The sequence below is a fragment of the Melozone crissalis genome, unplaced genomic scaffold (genome assembly GCF_028551555.1).
Source record: "Melozone crissalis strain CALT ecotype California unplaced genomic scaffold, PUWL_Pcris_2 ptg000079l_1, whole genome shotgun sequence".
Lineage (NCBI taxonomy): Eukaryota > Metazoa > Chordata > Aves > Passeriformes > Passerellidae > Melozone > Melozone crissalis.
In genome coordinates this window covers 4,590,584-4,607,510 of record NW_026535856.1, presented here as the reverse complement: position 1 = coordinate 4,607,510, position 16,927 = coordinate 4,590,584, and the positions used below count along the sequence as shown (strand labels likewise).

Here is a 16,927-nt window from a genome sequence, read left to right as displayed (position 1 = left end):
TTTGGGATGGGCTGGGTGCGCCAAAGACCCAGACAGACACTGGAATACATCGCAGCTATCAGCAACAGTGACAGCACCTGGTACGCGCCATCGGTGCAGGGCCGGTCCACAATCTCCAGGGAGAACGGGCAGAGCTCGGTGACGCTGACCATGAACAGCCTCAAGGACGAGGATTCCGGATCCAATTTCTGTGCCAAGCGTATTTCTGGTGGCAATGCTGATATTGCCACTGCTTTTGGCCCTGTCCACATATTTGTGTCCTCAGCTGTCCCCAGACCTCTCCCCTGTGGTCACACATGGCCAGCGTCACCGAGCTCAGCCCGCTGTCCCTGGCCGTGCTGACCCGGCCCTTGACCGATGTAACGTTCCAGGTGACTCCACCCTTGGACCCATCTGCTTCTCTCAGCAAGGAGCCCTTGGCTCGAGATCAATTTCAGCAATTTCATCTCATCAAAATTTCAGGCATATTTGGGAAAAAAAAAGGGTTTTTTCTCCAGAGTTTGCTGAGAGGATTCCAGCCCAGCCCCAAGGAGCAGCCCCAGACACCGAGGCCGCTGAGGGAGAAGTGAAGCCCCAGGTGGGAGCGAGGAAGGGAGCGAGGGAGGAGAAGACGCCGCTATATTGGGGCTCCGCAGCCTCCCCCCACTTCTTCCGTGGCCGCTGCCGGGGCCCGGCCGGGGCAGGAAAGGAAACAGATCCTGGTTTTGGTCATGGTGCACATCTGTGTTTGGCAGAGGGCAGCTCAGCCTCTGGGCACTGCGGCTGAGCGCTGGCTGCACAAAAAGCTTTGTGTGCAAAGGGCCCTGGAGCGATCCCCATGCCACACTGGGACGGAGGGGAAGGGCCAGACTGGGGAGAAATGGGCAAAATTTAGGGAAATCTGAAATTGGGAAAGTGATGGTGGTGTTTGGCGGAAAATGGCTGAGATGTGAGAAAAAGAGCCGGGATTTTGGTTAAGGATCAGAGAATACTGTGATTTGTGGGAACACAGAAGAAAGGGCTTGAGGCCCTAACCAGCATCAAAACCATAGGCATAAGCAGCATTACCACAGCCAGTGCTGTAACATTTGGTACAGAAATAGGATCCGGAATCCTCGTCCTTGAGGTTGTTCATGGTCAGCCTCACTGAGCTCTGCCCGTTGTCCCTGGAGATTGTGAACCAACTCTGCACCGATGGCGCGTGCCATGTCCTGCCACTGTTGGTGATAGCTGCAATGTATTCCAGTGTCTGCCCGGGTCTCTGGCGCACCCAGCCCATCCCAAAACTGCCGAAACTGAACCCAGCCCCCCGGCAGAGGAGGCGCAAGGACCCCCCGGGGGGCTGGAGGTTCCCCCCGCACTCCAGCAATGTCAGGGCCGCCCGGAGCCCTGCGGGACAAAGGGGATGAGGCCAAAGCTCAAACATTGACCCAAATCCTGACTCTTGGACCTAAATTGGGACCCTTGGAGTTCATCATCCTCCCCCCTGGAGAATTCTACCCATTTGTCCAGCTGGCCACACCCACTTGGAGGTCCTTGACCAATCAGACTTTTGATTTCCATCCTCTCCCCTTTGTCCCGCGGGGCTCTGGGCGGCCATGACCCTGCTGGAGTGCAGGGGGGGGGACCTCCAGCCCCCCGGGGGATCCCTGCGCCTCCTCTGCCGAGGGTCCGGGTTCAGTTTCGGGAGCTACGACATGTTCTGGGTGCGCCAGAGACCCGGGCAGGGGCTGGAGTGGCTCGCGTGGATCAGGAACGATGGTGGAAACTCCGGCTACGCGGATTCAGTCAAGGGCCGGTTCATGATCTCCAGGGACAACGGGCAGAGCTCGGTGACGCTGACCATGAACAACCTCAAGGAAGAGGATTCCGGATCCTATTTTTGCACCGAATGTTACAGCAGTGGTTGTGGTCATAATATATCTGCTGGTTATGATGACGATGCCAGTGGTGGCCCCTCCTCGATACTGTGCCCACAAACATCCCAAAACCCCACATTCTACCTCCAAATCTTTAGTGTTGGCCACAAATCTTGACTGTTTTTCCCAATCTCCCCAATCATTGTCTCACCTCACACATTTCCATGGGGCTTTATGAATTTGAAATAATTCTCATAGGTTCATCCCCAAAACCCTACCCTTTGTGCCCCAGATCTCAGCGGGGTTCACTTGTGACTATTGGCTCCAAACTCAGCTGGCTCTACCCCAAATCTCAGCTATTGGCGCCACACCTCAGCTCTTGGCTCCAAGGCTCAACCAAGGCTCTCAACCCTCGGTGCAAATGGTCAAGATTTGGAAAAAATGGTCCAGATTTGGGTCTGTGGGCATCAACAATGGGGTGAAGGGCAGGAGGGAAGGACCTGGTGAACGGGGATGGAGACAGGACCAAAATTAGAACCAGCAGCATGAGCCTCTCAACCCCAACCATCATAGGCGTTTTTGGCACAGCAATAGGATCCGGAATCCTCGTCCTTGAGGTTGTTCATGGTCAGTGTCACCGAGCTCTGCCCATTGTCCCTGGAGATCCTGAAGTGGCCCTTGACCGACGGCACGTATCTGGGGGTGGAATCATCACCGTTGATCCCCGCACGTATTCCAGCCCCAGCCCGGGTCTCTGGCACATCCAGAACATTGCAGATTTTTTGAAATCGAAGCCAGAGGTGCGGCACAGCAAGTTCAGGGACCCCCCAGGGGTCTGGAGGTGCCCCCCGCACTCCAGCAGGGTCACGGCCGCCCGGAGCCCTGTGGGACAGAAGGGAGATGGGGATGAGGAACCTGATTTGCTGTGGGCATGAATGGGTGGCAGTGTCAGCTGGAAAAAGGGACGGGACCCACCTCGGAGGAGGATGATGAACGCCAAGGGTCCCAATTTGGGGCCCAGAATCAGGATTTGGGTCAGGAGTTGAGCTTTGGCCTCATCCCCATCTCCCCTTTGTCCCACAGGGCTCAGGGCAGCCGTGACCCTGCTGGAATACGGGGGGGACCTCCAGCCCCCCGGGGGGTCCCTGCACCTCCTCTGCCGAGGGTCCGGGTTCAGTTTTGGTGGTTATGCCATGCACTGGATCTGCCAGAGACCCGGGCAGGGGCTGGAATGGCACGCGGGAATCAGCAGCGGTGCTGTTTCCTACACCGACTACGCGCCGTCAGTCAAGGGCCGGTTGAGGATATCCAGGGACAACGGGCAGAGCTCGGTGACGCTGACCATGAACAACCTCAAGGACGAGGATTCCGGATCCTATTTCTGTGCAAATGCGGTGTGTTTTAGTGGTGCGGGTAACCCTGCTGCTGCTTATATTGACCGTGTCGGTGGTGGCACCACCCCTGTCTGAGCCCCTCTCTCCGCAATCCCAGACTGTTCCCCCCCAAACCTCAGCCCTTTTCCCTTTGTCCCAAATCTCCCCCATTTGCCCCAATGGTCAGCACTTACCCCAAACCTCTTCTGCTCCTTCCCCACATCTCAACCATTGGCCCTAAACCTTCAAGCCTGGGATCCAGGTCAGGCCTTGCTCTCCAAGAATTTCCATTCCTGCCTGTGCCGGCTCAGCCAATCAGGGCCTGTTGAGATGGCAAAGATTTGGGTGAAATGGGCAAAATTGGGGGAAAGTCCAGAGTTGGGGCAGCAGGGGCAGAGTTTTGGGGGGAAATGGCTGAGATTTGAGGAACAGGACTGGGATTTTGGGGAAGGATCACTGGGGAATGCAGACTTTTGGTGACCATCATGGGGGGTGCCACTGCAGGAACTGTTGCCAAAACCATCAGCAGTGTTACCAGCATCACCATCGAAACGTCTGGCACAGAAATAAACAGCGGAATCCTCATCCTTGAGGTTGTTCATGGCTAGCATCACCGAGCTCTGCCCGTTGTCCCTGGAGATCCTGAACCGGCCCTGCACCGAATCCGCGTAGTCGGTACTGCCACCTTGGCTGATCTGTGCAATGAATTCCAGCCCCTGCCCGGGTCTCTGTCGATACCAGCCCATCCCAAAACTGCCAAAACTGAACCCGGACCCTCGGCAGAGGAGGCGCAGGGACCCCCCGGGGGGCTGGAGGTTCCCCCCCGCACTCCAGAATGGTCACGGCTGCCTGGAGCGCTGCAGGACAAAGGGGAGATGGGGATGAGGAGCCTGATTGAGCAAGCAGGGGAGAAGCGGCGTGGTTTTTGGAAAAAAGGTGTGGGGCTCACCTGGGAGGGGCAGCAGGATCAGCAGGGCCAGGAGCCGGAGGTAGCTCGTGGGTGTGGCCAGGATGTGCCCGAGTTTGGGTCCCGGGGCAAATTGGGGGTCGTTAACAGTGTATTAACTGTGTAATCAATGCAGAATGCTCAGGATGAGGTGTCTAAGTAATTAAAGAATGGATTGGTGTTAATTGCAGTTTTAAGGCATGTTGAGATATGGAAAACTCTGGTAGGGTTTTTGGACCAAACAAGGGGAGTTATGAGAGAAATTGGTGAAGGTTTGGGGATGGGCTCCGGGCGGCCGTGACCCTGCTGGAGTCCAGGGGGCACCTCCAGCCCCCCAGGGGGTCCCTGCGCCTCCTCTGCCGAGGGTCCGGGTTCAGTTTCGGGAGTTTTGGGATGGGCTGGATGAAGCAGAGACCCGGGCAGGGGCTGGAGTTTGTGGCGAGTATCACCAGTGATGCTGCCACTCCCAGATACGTGCCGTCGATGCAGGGTCTGTTCAGGATCTCCAGGGACAACGGTCAGAGCTTGCTGACACTGACCATGAGCAACCTCAAGGACGAGGATTCCGCAGTTTATTTCCGCGTTAAACTTTGCAATGGTTATGCTGGCAATGCTTTTGAAGCTGGTTTCGGCATCAATCATGGCAGTGACCATGACGGTCATCAAACGTCTCCCATCCCAGAGATCCTTCCTGCAAATCCCCGCCCTTCTCCTCAAAACTTCACCATTTTCCCCCAAACTCTGCCCCTGAAGACCCAACTCCCCGTTTTCCCCCAATTTTGCCCATTTCTCCCCAGTCTGGCCCTTCCCCTCCGTCCCAGTGCGGAACGGGAATCGTTCCAGGGCCCTTTGCACACAAAGCTTTTTGTGCAGCCGGCGCTCTGCCGCAGCGCCCCGAGGCTGAGCTACCCTCTGCCAAACACAGATGTTCACAACGACCAAAACCAGGAACTTTCTGTTTCCTTTCCTGCCCCGGCCGGGCCCCGGCAGCTGCCAGCGAGGAAGTGGGGGGAGGCTGCGGAGCCCCAAAATCGCGGCGTCTTCTCGTCCCTCCCTCCCCCCAACGCTCCTACCTGGGGCTTCACTTCTCCCTCAGCGGCCTTGGTGTCTGGGGCTGGTCCTTGGGGCTGGGCTGGAATCCTCTCTGGGAGCTCTGGACATGGCGACGACGCTGGTGGTGGCCCCAAACCCCTATCCCTGTCTCCCCAAATCTCCCAAAATCCCCAAATCCTGTCCAAAATCCCAACCCTTGACCCCATTCTTGACCTTCTCCCCCAGTGTCCACCACCTTTGCCCCAATTTCCAACTTTCCTCCAGTTTTGCCAATTCAACCCAATTCTCCGCCAGCTCCCTGGACCTGGTTGGAGCAGGCCTGAACTGGAGGCCAGGGGTTAAGATTAGGGGCCCATGGTTGAGTTTTGGGGCAGGAGCAGGGCAGGGTTTGGGGTCAGTGCTGACCATTGGTGCAAATTGGGGAGATTTGGGACCAAGGGTCAATGGGTGAGGTTTGGGGGAAGGGTCTGGGGACCCGAGACGGGGGGGACATGGGGACGGGGGTGGATCCACAACTGGTGTCTTCAGCATATGCAGCAGCATCGCCCCAATTGCCAGCAGCAGCAGATTTGGCAAAGAAATAGGATCTGGAATCCTTGTCCTTGAGGTTGTTCATGGTCAGCACCACCGAGCTCTGCCCGTTGTCCCTGGAGATCGTGAACCGGCCCTTGACTGAATCCGCGTAGGCGGTGTCCCCACCATCATTCCTGATCCCCGCGACCCACTGCAGCCCTTTCCCGGGTCTCTGTTGGGCCCATTGCATGGAAAAACTCCCAAAATCGAACCCGGCCCTTTGGCAGAGGAGGCGCAGGGACCCCCCTGGGGGCTGGAGGTTCCCCCCGCACTCCAGCAGGGTCACCGGCCACCCGGAGTCCTGCGGGACAAAGGGGAGATGGGGATGAGAAACATGATTGGCTGTGGACATGGAGTGGGTGTGGCCAGTTGGAAAAGAGTTGGGACCCACTTTGTAGAAGGATGAGAATGTCCAGGGGTCAGAATTTGGGGCCAAGAGTCAGGATTTTCTTCAAGGGTTGAGCTTTGGCCTCATCCCCATCTCCCCTTTGTCCCGCAGAGTTCCGGGTGGCCGTGACCCTGCTGGAGTGCAGGGGGGACCTGCAGCCCCCCAGGGGATCCCTGCGCCTCTTCTGCCGAGGGTCCGGGTTCAGTTTCAGGAGCTACGACATGTACTGCATGCGCCAGAGACCCGGGCAGGGGCTGGAGTGGCTCGCATGGATCAACACTGGTGGCAGCGCCTGGGACTCACCATCGGCCAAGGGCCGGGTCATGATGTCCCGGGACAACGGGCAGAGCTCGGTGACGCTGACCATGACCAACCTCAAGGACGAAGATTCCAGATCCTATTTCTGTGGGAAATCTGCTTATAACAATTGGGGTACTGGTGCTGGTGTGGATGGTTTTGGTCCGGACCCTGTGGCCATGTCCCGACTCGCTCCCAAATCCAAGACCCTTCCCTAAAACCCAAACACTTTTGCCCATTCCTGGCTCTGTCCCAACCCTAAAGTGGTTCTTCGCCAAATTCTCCGTACCTGGCAAGAAAGTTGACCCAAGTCTTAACCTTGGCCTTAAATCTCCACTTTTAATTCAACGTTTTGGGGCACAAAGAGGAGATTTGGGGTCAGGAGTTGTGGTTTGGGGTCAGCGGGTGAGAATTGGCCTGAGGCAGAGCAAGGTGGAGATCAATGGCCAAGGGCTGGGTGTGGGCTGGGGGTTTGGGGGAAGGGTCTGGGTAATGGGGACAGGGGAGAACACGGGGATGGGGGGCACAGTAAAATCTATAAACAACACCAGCAGGATCATACCAAACATTAACAGATTTGGCACAGAAATAGGTGGCAGAATCCTCGTCCTTGAGGTTGTTCATGGTCAGCGTCACCGAGCTCTGCCCATTGTCCCTGGAGATCGTGACCCGGCCCTTGACTGAGGGTGCGTAGCCGGTGCTGGAACCATCTTTCTTTATCCCCCCGAGCCACTCCAGCCCCTGCCCGGGTCTCTGGTGGACCCACTGCATCCCAAAATTCCCAAAACTGTACCCGGACCCTCGGCAGAGGAGGCGCAGGGACCCCATGGGGGGCTGGAGGTCCCCCCCGCACTCCAGCAGGGTCACGGCCGCCCGGAGCCCTGCGGGACAAAGGGGAGATGGGGATGGGAAACCTGATTGGTCGAAGGCCTCAAAGTGGGTGTGGCCAGTTTGGAAAAGGGTCGGGACCCACCTGGGAGGAGGATGATGAACTCCAAGGGTCCCAATTTAGGGCCAAGACTCAGGATTTGGTTCAAGGGTTGAGGTTTGGCCTCATCCCCAACTCCCCTTTGTCCCGCAAGGCTCCGGGCGGCCGTGACCCTGCTGGAGTGCGGGGGGGACCTCCAGCCCCCCGGGGGGGTCCCCGACGTTTCTGTGCCGAGGGTCCGGGTTTGATTTCGGGAGTTTTAACATGGGCTGGATGCGTCAAAGATCTGGGAAGGGGCTGGAATTCGTGGCAGGGATCAGCAACAACGGTTCCAGCATTGGCTACGCTCCATCGGTGCAGGGCCGGTTCAGGATCTCCAGGGACAACGGGCAGAGCTCGGTGACGCTGACCATGAACAACCTCAAGGACGAGGATTCCGGATCCTATTTCTGCACCAAGGGTGTTTACAGTTGTTGTGCTGCTTCTGATGCTGATGTTGGTGATGTTGTTCTTGGCCCTGTTCCTGTCCCTGTGCCCCAGATCATTCCCTCCAAACCCTGACTCCACTCCTGAGACTGCGTCCAAACCCTGCCCTGCTGTGGCCCCAAATCTCACCTCCTAGCCCCAAATCTCCGCTCCTGGGCCCTCCGGATCCTGTTTATGCGGGAAATCTCCTGGTACCAAGGGCGCTTATGCTGCCGGTTATATTGAGAGTGCCGACCATGGCCCCATCCCCAACCAGCATTAGGAGCAGCACCGTAACCATCAGCATCCTTGGCACAGAAATAGGATCCGGAATCCTCGTCCTTGAGGTTGTTCATGGTCAGCGTCACCGAGCTCTGCCCGTTGTCCCTGGAGATCCTGAACCGGCCCTTGACTGATGGCGCGTAGTAGGAACTGCCACTGCTGCTGATACTTGCGACTGGCTCCAGCCCCTGCCCGGGCCTCTGCCGATACCAGCCCATCCCAAAACTGCCAAAATCAAACCCGGACCCTCGGCAGAGGAGGCGCAGAGACCCCCCGGGGGGCTGGAGGTCCCCCCCGCACTCCAGCAGGGTCACGGCCGCCCGGAGTCCTGCGGGACAAAGGGGAGATGGGCACCAGGCCCAGCTGTGCCATTCTCATTCCCAGCACAGAGTCAGACACCATTCCCTCTTTCTCTCTGTCTCTCTCTCTCTCCCTCTCTCTCTCTGTCTCTCTCTTTCTGTCACAGGATTTTTCCTGGAGCAGCACAGAGAGAAGATGAAGATGAAACAATTCCCATCTCTCCTCTCTGCTCCTGCTGTTTCTACGCGTGTGGAAAGTGTCGGGGGATTGTTCCCCTCCAGGGATTCGTCATTTGGGTTCTGCTGGAGATTGTTTTGTTTCCTTGGCCAATGGGCTCGAAGCCATTACCTGGACCTGTCAGACTCTCACGGGGATTCTTTAGGATTTTTTCGTGTCTTTTGTACGGAAATCTTCAGTATATCTTTAGTATAGATGTAATAGAGCATTAATGAGATATAATATAGTATTAATGAGATATAATATAGTATTTATGAGATGCTATATAGAATAATGAGATATAATATAGCATTAATGAGATGTAATATAGTATTAATGGGATATAATATAGAATTAATGAGATATAATATAGTATTAATGAGATGTAATATACCATTAACGAGATGTAATATAGTATTAAAGAGATGTAATACAGTATTAACGAGATATAATATAGTATTAATGAGTTATAATATAGAATTAATCAGATAAAATATAATATTAATGAGATATATTATTAATGAGATGTAATATAGTAATAATGAGATATAATATTGTATTAATGTAATAAAATATATTATTAATGTAAGATAGTAGAGATTTAATTGAGCAATTGTTCAGCATTCTGACTCATGGAGTCAGATGCCGTGACCCTGCTGGAGTGCGGGGGGAACCTCCAGCCCCCCGGGGGGTCCCTGCGCCTCCTTTGCCGAGGGTCCGGGTTCAGTTTTGGGAATTTTGGGATGCAGTGGGTCCACCAGACAGCCAGGCAGGTGACGGAGTGGCTCGGGGGGATTAAGAAAGATGGTTCCAGCACCGGCTACGCACCCTCAGTCAAGGGCCGGGTCACGATCTCCAGGGACAATGGGCAGAGCTCGGTGACGCTGACCATGAACAACCTCAAGGACGAGGATTCCGGATCCTATTTTTGTGCCAAATCTGTTGATGTTTGGTATGATCCTGCTGATGTTGTTTATTGATTTTACTGTGCCCCCCATCCCCGTGTCCCCCCCCTGTCCCCGTTGCCCAGACCCTTCCCTCAAACCCCCAGCCCACACCCAGCCCTTGAACATTGATCCCAACCTTGCTCTGCCTCGGCCCCAATTCTCACCCGCTGACCCCAAACCACAGCTCCTGAGCCCAAATCTCCTCTTTGTGCCCCAAACTTTGAATTAAAAGTGGAGATTTAAGGCCAAGGTTAAGACTTGGGTCAACTTCCTTGCAAGGTATGGAGAATTTGGGGAAGAACCCCTCTAGGGTTGGGACAGAGTCAGGAATGGGCAAAAGTGTTTGGGTTTCAGGGAAGGGTCTGGGATTTGTGGACCGGTTGGGACACAGCCACAGGGTCCAGACCAAAACCATCCACACCAGCACCAGTACTCCAATTGTTATAAGCAGATTTCCCGCAGAAATAGGATCCAGAATCCTCGTCCTTGAGGTTGTTCATGATCAGCGTCACCGAGCTCTGCCCTGGAGATCATGACCCGGCCCAGAACTGACGGCGCGTATCTGGGAGGGGCGCCATCACCGGTGACACTCGCCACAAACTCCAAACACTTCCCCGGTCTCTGGTGGATCCAGCCCACCCCAAATTGTCCAAAACTGAACCCGGACCCTCGGCAGAGGAGGCACAGGGGCCCCCCAGGGGGCTGGAGGTCCCCCGTGCACTCCAGCAGGGTCACGGCCGCCCGGAGCCCTGAAAGACAAAGGGGAGATTGGGATGGACAAAGCTCAATCCTTGACCAAAATTCTGATTATTGGCCCCAAATTCTGATCCCTGGATCTTCTCATCCTTCTCCAAAGTGGGTCCCGACTCTTTTCCAACTGGCAAAATCCACTTAGAGGTCCTCAACCAATCAGGTTTCCCATCCCCATCTCCCTTTTGTCCCGCAGGGCTCCGGGCAGCCGTGACCCTGCTGGAGTGCGGGGGAGACCTCCAGCCCCCCGGGGGGTCTCTGCGCCTCCTCTGCCGAGGAGATTTTGGGAATTTTGGGATGGGCTGGATGCGCCAGAGACCCGGGCAGAGTTTGGAGTTTGTGGCGAGTGTCACCAGTGATGGCGCCACTCCCAGATACGCGCCGTCATTCAAGGGCCGGTTCAGGATCTCCAGGGACAACGGGCAGAGCTTGGTGATGCTGACCATGAACAACCTCAAGGACGAGGATTCCGCCGTTTATTTCTGCGTCAAACTTTGCAATGGTTACGCTGGCAATGCTATTGACGCTGGTTTTGGCATCAATCCTGATAGTGACCATGATGGTCAGCAAATATTTCCAGTCCCAGAGATCCTTCCCCAAGATCCCAGCTGTGTTCCTAAAATATTGACCATTTCCTCCAAACTCCACCGTCACTTCCCCAATTCCCAATTTCCTCCAGTTTCCCCCATTTCTCCCCATTCTGGCCCTTCCCCTCCGTCCCAGTGTGGAACGGGGATCGCTCCAGGGCCCTTTGCACACAAAGCTTTTTGTGCAGCCGGTGCTCTGCCGCAGCGCCCAGAGGCTGATCTGCCCTCTGCCAAACACAGATGTTCACAATGACCAAAACCAGGAACTTTCTGTTTCCTTTCCTGCCCCGGCCAGGCCCCGGCAGCTGCCGGGGAGGAAGTGGGGGGAGGCTGCGGAGCCCCAAAATAGCGGCGTCTTCTCCTCCCTCCCTCCCTCCCTTGGTCCCACCTGGGGCTTCACTGCTCCCTCAGCGGCCGCGGTGTCTGGGGCTGCTCCTTGGGGCTGGGCTAGAATCCTCTCTCTGGAGAAAACCCCCTTTTTTTTACACAAAAAACACAGGAAATTTTGGGGAAATTAAATTTTTCAAATTGATCTCGAGTCGAGGGTTCCATGTTGAGCGAAGCAGAGGGGTCCAAGGGTGGAGTCACCTGGAACCTTCCATCGGACAAGGGCAGGGTCAGAATGGCCAAGGAGAGCTCAGGAGCCAAAATGGCCCCGAGTGGGCCCCGAGCTGAGGTTTGGGGCCAGGAGCTGAGAATGTGGGGCAGAGTCAGGGCAGGGTTGGGGCACGGGGACAGGAATGGGGTCAGGGGCTGGGGATTGGGGAAGGGTCTGAGGAACGGGGACAGGGGGGACACAGCGATAAGGGTGGCATCAAAACGATCAGGAGCAGCCCAACCATCAGCAGCAGCTTTGGCACAGAAATAGGGTCCGGAATCCTCATCCTTGAGGTTGTTCATGGTCAGCGTCGCTGAGCTGTGCCCGTTGTCCCTGGAGATCCTGAACCGGCCCTGGACTGAATCCGCGTAGCCAATGCCTCCTCCAGTGTTGAACCCTGCGACGAATTGCAGCCCCTGCCCGGGTCTCTGTCGATACCAGCTCATCCCAAAACCGCAGAAACTGATCCCGGACCCTCGGCAGAGGAGGCGCAGGGACCCCCCGGGGGCTGGAGGTGCCCCCTGCACTCCAGCAGGGTCACGGCCGCCCGGAGCCCTGCGGGACAAAGGGCAGATGGGGAAGAGGGAAAAAATCCACCCAAATGTTGATTCCTGCCTGCAGATTCTGTTGTTGGGCTTAAATTGTGGCACTTTCTCCACCTCCCGATCCTGCTGGCCCTCCCAGGTGGGTTCAGGTCCCTTTTGGGATCTGGTCACCCCCAGCACAGCCCACGCCCGGGTCCGGCTCCTCATCTCCATCTCCCCTTTGTCGCGCAGGGCTCCAGGCGGCCGTGACCCTGCTGGAGTGCGGGGGGGACTTCCAGACCCCCGGGGGGTCCCTGCGCCTCCTCTGCCGATCGCCCGGGATCGATTTTGGGATTATTGTGATGGCGTGGATCCGCCAGAGACCCGGGCAGGTGCTGGAGTTCATTGCAGCTATCAGCACCACTGGCAGCACCAGCTACGCGGATTCGGTCAAGGGCCGGTTCACGATCTCCAGGGACAACGGGCAGAGGTCGGTGACGCTGACCATGAACAACCTCAAGGACAAGGATTCTGGATCCTATTTCTGTGCCAAATATGCTTATACTCCTGATGGTACTTATGGTGTTGCTTCTATTGATGTGCCGGGCTTGGCCCCATTCCCCAACCAGCACTGCAGGAGCATCAGGGCATAGGACGGTCGGGACAGATGGATGGACACGAGAGATCTCTGCAGCCAGGTCTGGAATTTGGGGTTTATTGCAAAGGACGAACTGTAGGGCCCTGCTGGGAGCTGCCAGGCACAGCTGGAGTAGGGCTGAGAGAAGAGAGGGGAGAGCGGGAGAGAGGGTAAGAGAGTAAGAGAGTAAAAAAGGTAAATGAGTAGAAGGGTGACAGAATAGAAAGGGTAAGAGAGTGAAAAAGTCAGTGAATAAAATGGTAAGAGTGTAAAAGGGTAAGAACATAAAACTGTAAGAGAATAAAAGGGTAAGAGAGTGAGGTTCCCACCACAATACAATTAATCTTCTCTGTAGAATATTCTAATTCTCACTAACCAATCTGGTCCAATATACAAACCCTACAGCATTTACATACAGCCTATAAGAATCGTTTCATTACCATACTCTATTACATTTTAAACCCTAAAATCCCCTCTTTGGGCCCTTCTGCCAAGCTGTGGGGTCTACTCTGACCCTTGGAGCTGTCTGCAATCACAGGGTGTTGTTCCATCAAAATGGGATCACCTTCAGCCGGCCACGCTGAACAACTGTTTTCCAGTTTTTCAGTAACTGAGGGATCTCAAAGGTTGCTTTCCTTTCAATCTCGCTGATGGTTTCCATATTCTCAAAATCTTTTGCCAGCCAATCACATTGATAAGGCTTTCCTGTTTCATCTTCCCCAACCAGCATCAGCATAAGCACCGTCACCATCGGTGTCCTTGGCGCAGAAATAGGATCCGGAATCCTCGTCCTTGAGGTTGTTCATGGTCAGCGTCACCGAGCTCTGCCCATTGTCCCTGGACATCATGAACCGGCCCTTGACTGAATCCGCGTAGATGGTGCTGCCACCACTGCTGCTGATGGTTCCGACCCACTGCAGCCCCTGCCTGGGTCTCTGGCGGATCCAGGCCATTCCAAAATTGCCGAAACTGAACCCGGACCCTCAGCAGAGGAGGTGCAGGGACCCCCCATGGGGGGCTGGAGGTCCCCCCCGCACTCCAGCAGGGTCACGGCCGCCCAGAGCCCTGCGGGAAAAAGGGGAGATGGGGATGAGGGGTTCCAAAAGTCAGGTGGAGGTGTCCAATGAATGAATGGGTGGATTGAGGCTCATTGCAGGGTTTAAAGCACTTTACAATACTGGAAATCTCTGTTGGAGATTTGGGGCGAGACAAAGGGAATTTGGGGCAAACCAGTGAAGGTTTGGGGATGGGCAGCGGCTGTGACCCTGCTGGAGTGCGGGGGGGAACTCCAGCCCCCCAGGGGATCCCTGCCCCTCTTCTGCCGAGGGTCTGGGTTCGATTTTGGGCAATTTGGGATGGGCTGGATGCGCCAGAAACCCGGGCAGGTGCTGGAACACATCGGAGGGTTCAAAAGCGATGAGAGCACCTACTACACGCCATTCAGGGGCCGGGTCACGATCTCCAGGGACAACGGGCAGAGCTCGGTGACGCTGACCATGATCAACCTCAAGGACGAGGATTCAGGATCCTATTTCTGTACCAGATGCAGTGATGGTGGTTGGAATGGTGCTGCTGTTTCTTATGGTGACAATCCTCAGCATCGCCCCAAGCCCGCAGCCCGAGTTCCCAAAATTTCACAAAATCCTTCTCCCAAATCCCAACCCTTGACCCCAATTTTTAACTTACTCCCCAGTCTCCACTATTGCTGTCCGAATTCCTGATGTTTCCCCAATTTTGCCCATTTCACTCAAATCTCCCCCAGCTCCTGGCCCCTGATTGGAGGAGGCCTGAACTGGAGGCCAGGGGAGAAGGTTTGGGGCCAATGGATTTGTTTTGGGACAGGAGCAGGGGAGGGTTTGGGGTCAGTGCTGACCATTGGTGCAAATGGGGACAAAGGGTCAAGGGCTTGGTAAATGGGTGAGGTTTGGGATGAAAAGCAGAACTCTGGGGACTCAATGATGGGAGTCGGATGAACGGCAGGAGCTTGAGACCATCAGGGGTATCGTCACCATTAGCAGCAGCACTATAACCATCAGCAGCCCTGGCACAGAAATAGGATCCGGAATCCTCGACCTTGAGGTTGTTCATGGTCAGCGTCACCGAGCTCTGCCCGTTGTCCCTGGAGATCCTGAACTGGCCCTGCACGGAAGGCGCGTACATGGAGTTCCAGCCCTCCTTCCTGATGCTCCCAACCCACTCCAGCCCCTGCCCGGGTTTCTGGTGGACCCAGAACATGGTGATGGCGCCGACATCGAACCTGGACCCTCGGCACTGCAACGTCAGGGACCCCCCGGGGAGCTGGAGGTCCCCCCCGCACTCCAGCAGGGTCACGGCCGCCTGGAGCTCTGCGGGACAAAGGGAAGATGGGGATTAGGCCAAAGTTCAACCCTCGACCCAAAACCTGACACTTGGCCCCTCCTGGGACCCTTGGAGTTCATCATCCTCCTCCTCCCAGGGGGGTCCTGCCCCTTTTACCTGCAGCCATGCCCACTTTGAAGCTCTAGAGTAATGAGGTTTCTCATCCCCATCTCCCCTTTGTCCCGCAGGGCTCTGGGGGACCGTGACCCTGCTGAAGTGCGGGGGGGACCTCCAGCCCCCCGGGGGTTCCCTGCGCCTCCTCTGCCGAGGGTCCGGGTTCATTTTCGGGGATTATGGAATGTACTGGATCCGCCAGAGACCCGGGCAGGCTTTGGAATACGTCGCAGGAATCCACTACAATAGTGCCAACACCATCTACGCGCCATCGGTCAAGGGCCGGGTCACGATCTCCAGGGACAAGGGGCAGAGCTCGGTGACGCTGACCATGAACAACCTCAAGGACGAGGATTCCGCCGTTTATTTCTGCGCCAAGTGTGCTGCTAATAATTACCCTGAACATGCTGCTCGTAGTGACGATGCCCATGGTGTCCCCATCCCCATCCCCTTATCCCCTCCCTGTCCCCATTGCCCAGACCCTTCCCCCAAACCCCCAGCCCACACCCAGCCATTGACCATTGATCCCAAACTTGCTCTGCCTCCGCCCCAATTCTCCCCCGCTGACCCCAAACCACAACTCCTGACCCCTGATCTCCTCTTTGTGCCCCAAACTTTGCTCTGAAGGTCGGGGTTTGAGGCCCAAGGTCCCTATTTGGGGACAAAGGTTGAGGATTCGGTCAGTGGCTGCTGCTGCAGGGAGCATAAAGTGGGGATTTAGGGCAGATTCGGGCGAGGTTTGCTGCCAACTTAGTTGGGTTTGGGGCAGAAGCACTTCGCGGGTTGTGGCTCCATGGTTGGTGGTGTTGGAAATGGGGGAGATCTGGGACAAAGGGTCAAGAATGGGGTCAAGGGCTGAGATTTGGAGGATGGGTCTGAGATTTGGGAACAGGCGGGGCTCAGAAATGGTGATGCCACCACTGGCATGGTCAGTATAAGCTACAGCAGCAGCAGCGCTACCAGTGCTGTAAGATTTGGCACAGAAATAGGATCCGGAATCTTCGTCCTTGAGGTTGTTCATGGTCAGCGTCACCGAGCTCTGCCCATTGTCCCTGGAGATCCTGAACCGGCCCTTGACCGAATCCGCATAGTAGGCGCTGCCATAGCTGCTGATACTGGTTACTGCTTCCAGCCCCTGTCCGGGTCTCTGGCAATGCCAGCCCATCCCAAAACTACCGAAAACGAACCCGGACCCTTGGCAGAGGAGGCGCAGGGACCCCCCGGGGGGCTGGAGGTCCCCCCCGCACTCCAGCAGGGTCTCGGCCGCCCAGAGTCCTGCGGGAAAAAGGGGAGATGGGAATGAGGAACCTGATTGGCTGAGGGCCACAAAGTTGGTGTGTCAAACTGGAAAATGGGGTGGGACTCACCTTAGAGGGGCAGCCGGAGCAGGACAACTAGGATGGGGTGGTCCAAAGGTTCCAGTTTCGGGCCCAGAGTCAGGATTTGGGTCAAGGGTTGAGCTTTGGCCGCATCCCCATTTCCCCTCTGTCCCGCAGGGCTCTGGGCGGCCGTGACCGTGCTGGAATGCGGGGGGGACCTCCAGACTCCTGGGGGGTCCCTGCGCCTCCTCTGCCGAGGGTCCGGGTTCAGTTTCGGGAGCTACGACATGTTCTGGATCCGACAGAGACCCGGGCAGGGGCTGGAGTGGCTCGCATGGATCAGGAACGATGGTGGCAACTCCGGCTACGCGGATTCAGTCAACAGCCGGGTCACGATCTCCAGGGACAATGGGCAGAGCTCGGTGACGCTGACC

The 16,927-nt window shown here is 56.2% G+C and overlaps 2 gene segments (V, D, J or C); both read left to right on the top strand.

Moving 5' to 3' along the window:
- The first annotated feature begins 1,577 nt into the window (after positions 1-1,577).
- On the top strand, positions 1,578-2,015 carry LOC128946288 (Ig heavy chain V region 3-like). The segment is given in 1 exon segment: positions 1,578-2,015. A coding segment is annotated over 1 exon segment (438 nt).
- Positions 2,016-6,392: 4,377 nt separating this feature from the next.
- Positions 6,393-16,688, top strand: LOC128946287 (Ig heavy chain V region 6.96-like). The segment is given in 4 exon segments: positions 6,393-6,524; positions 12,446-12,521; positions 15,249-15,547; positions 16,671-16,688. Coding segments are annotated over 4 exon segments (525 nt in total).
- The last annotated feature ends 239 nt before the right edge of the window (positions 16,689-16,927 follow it).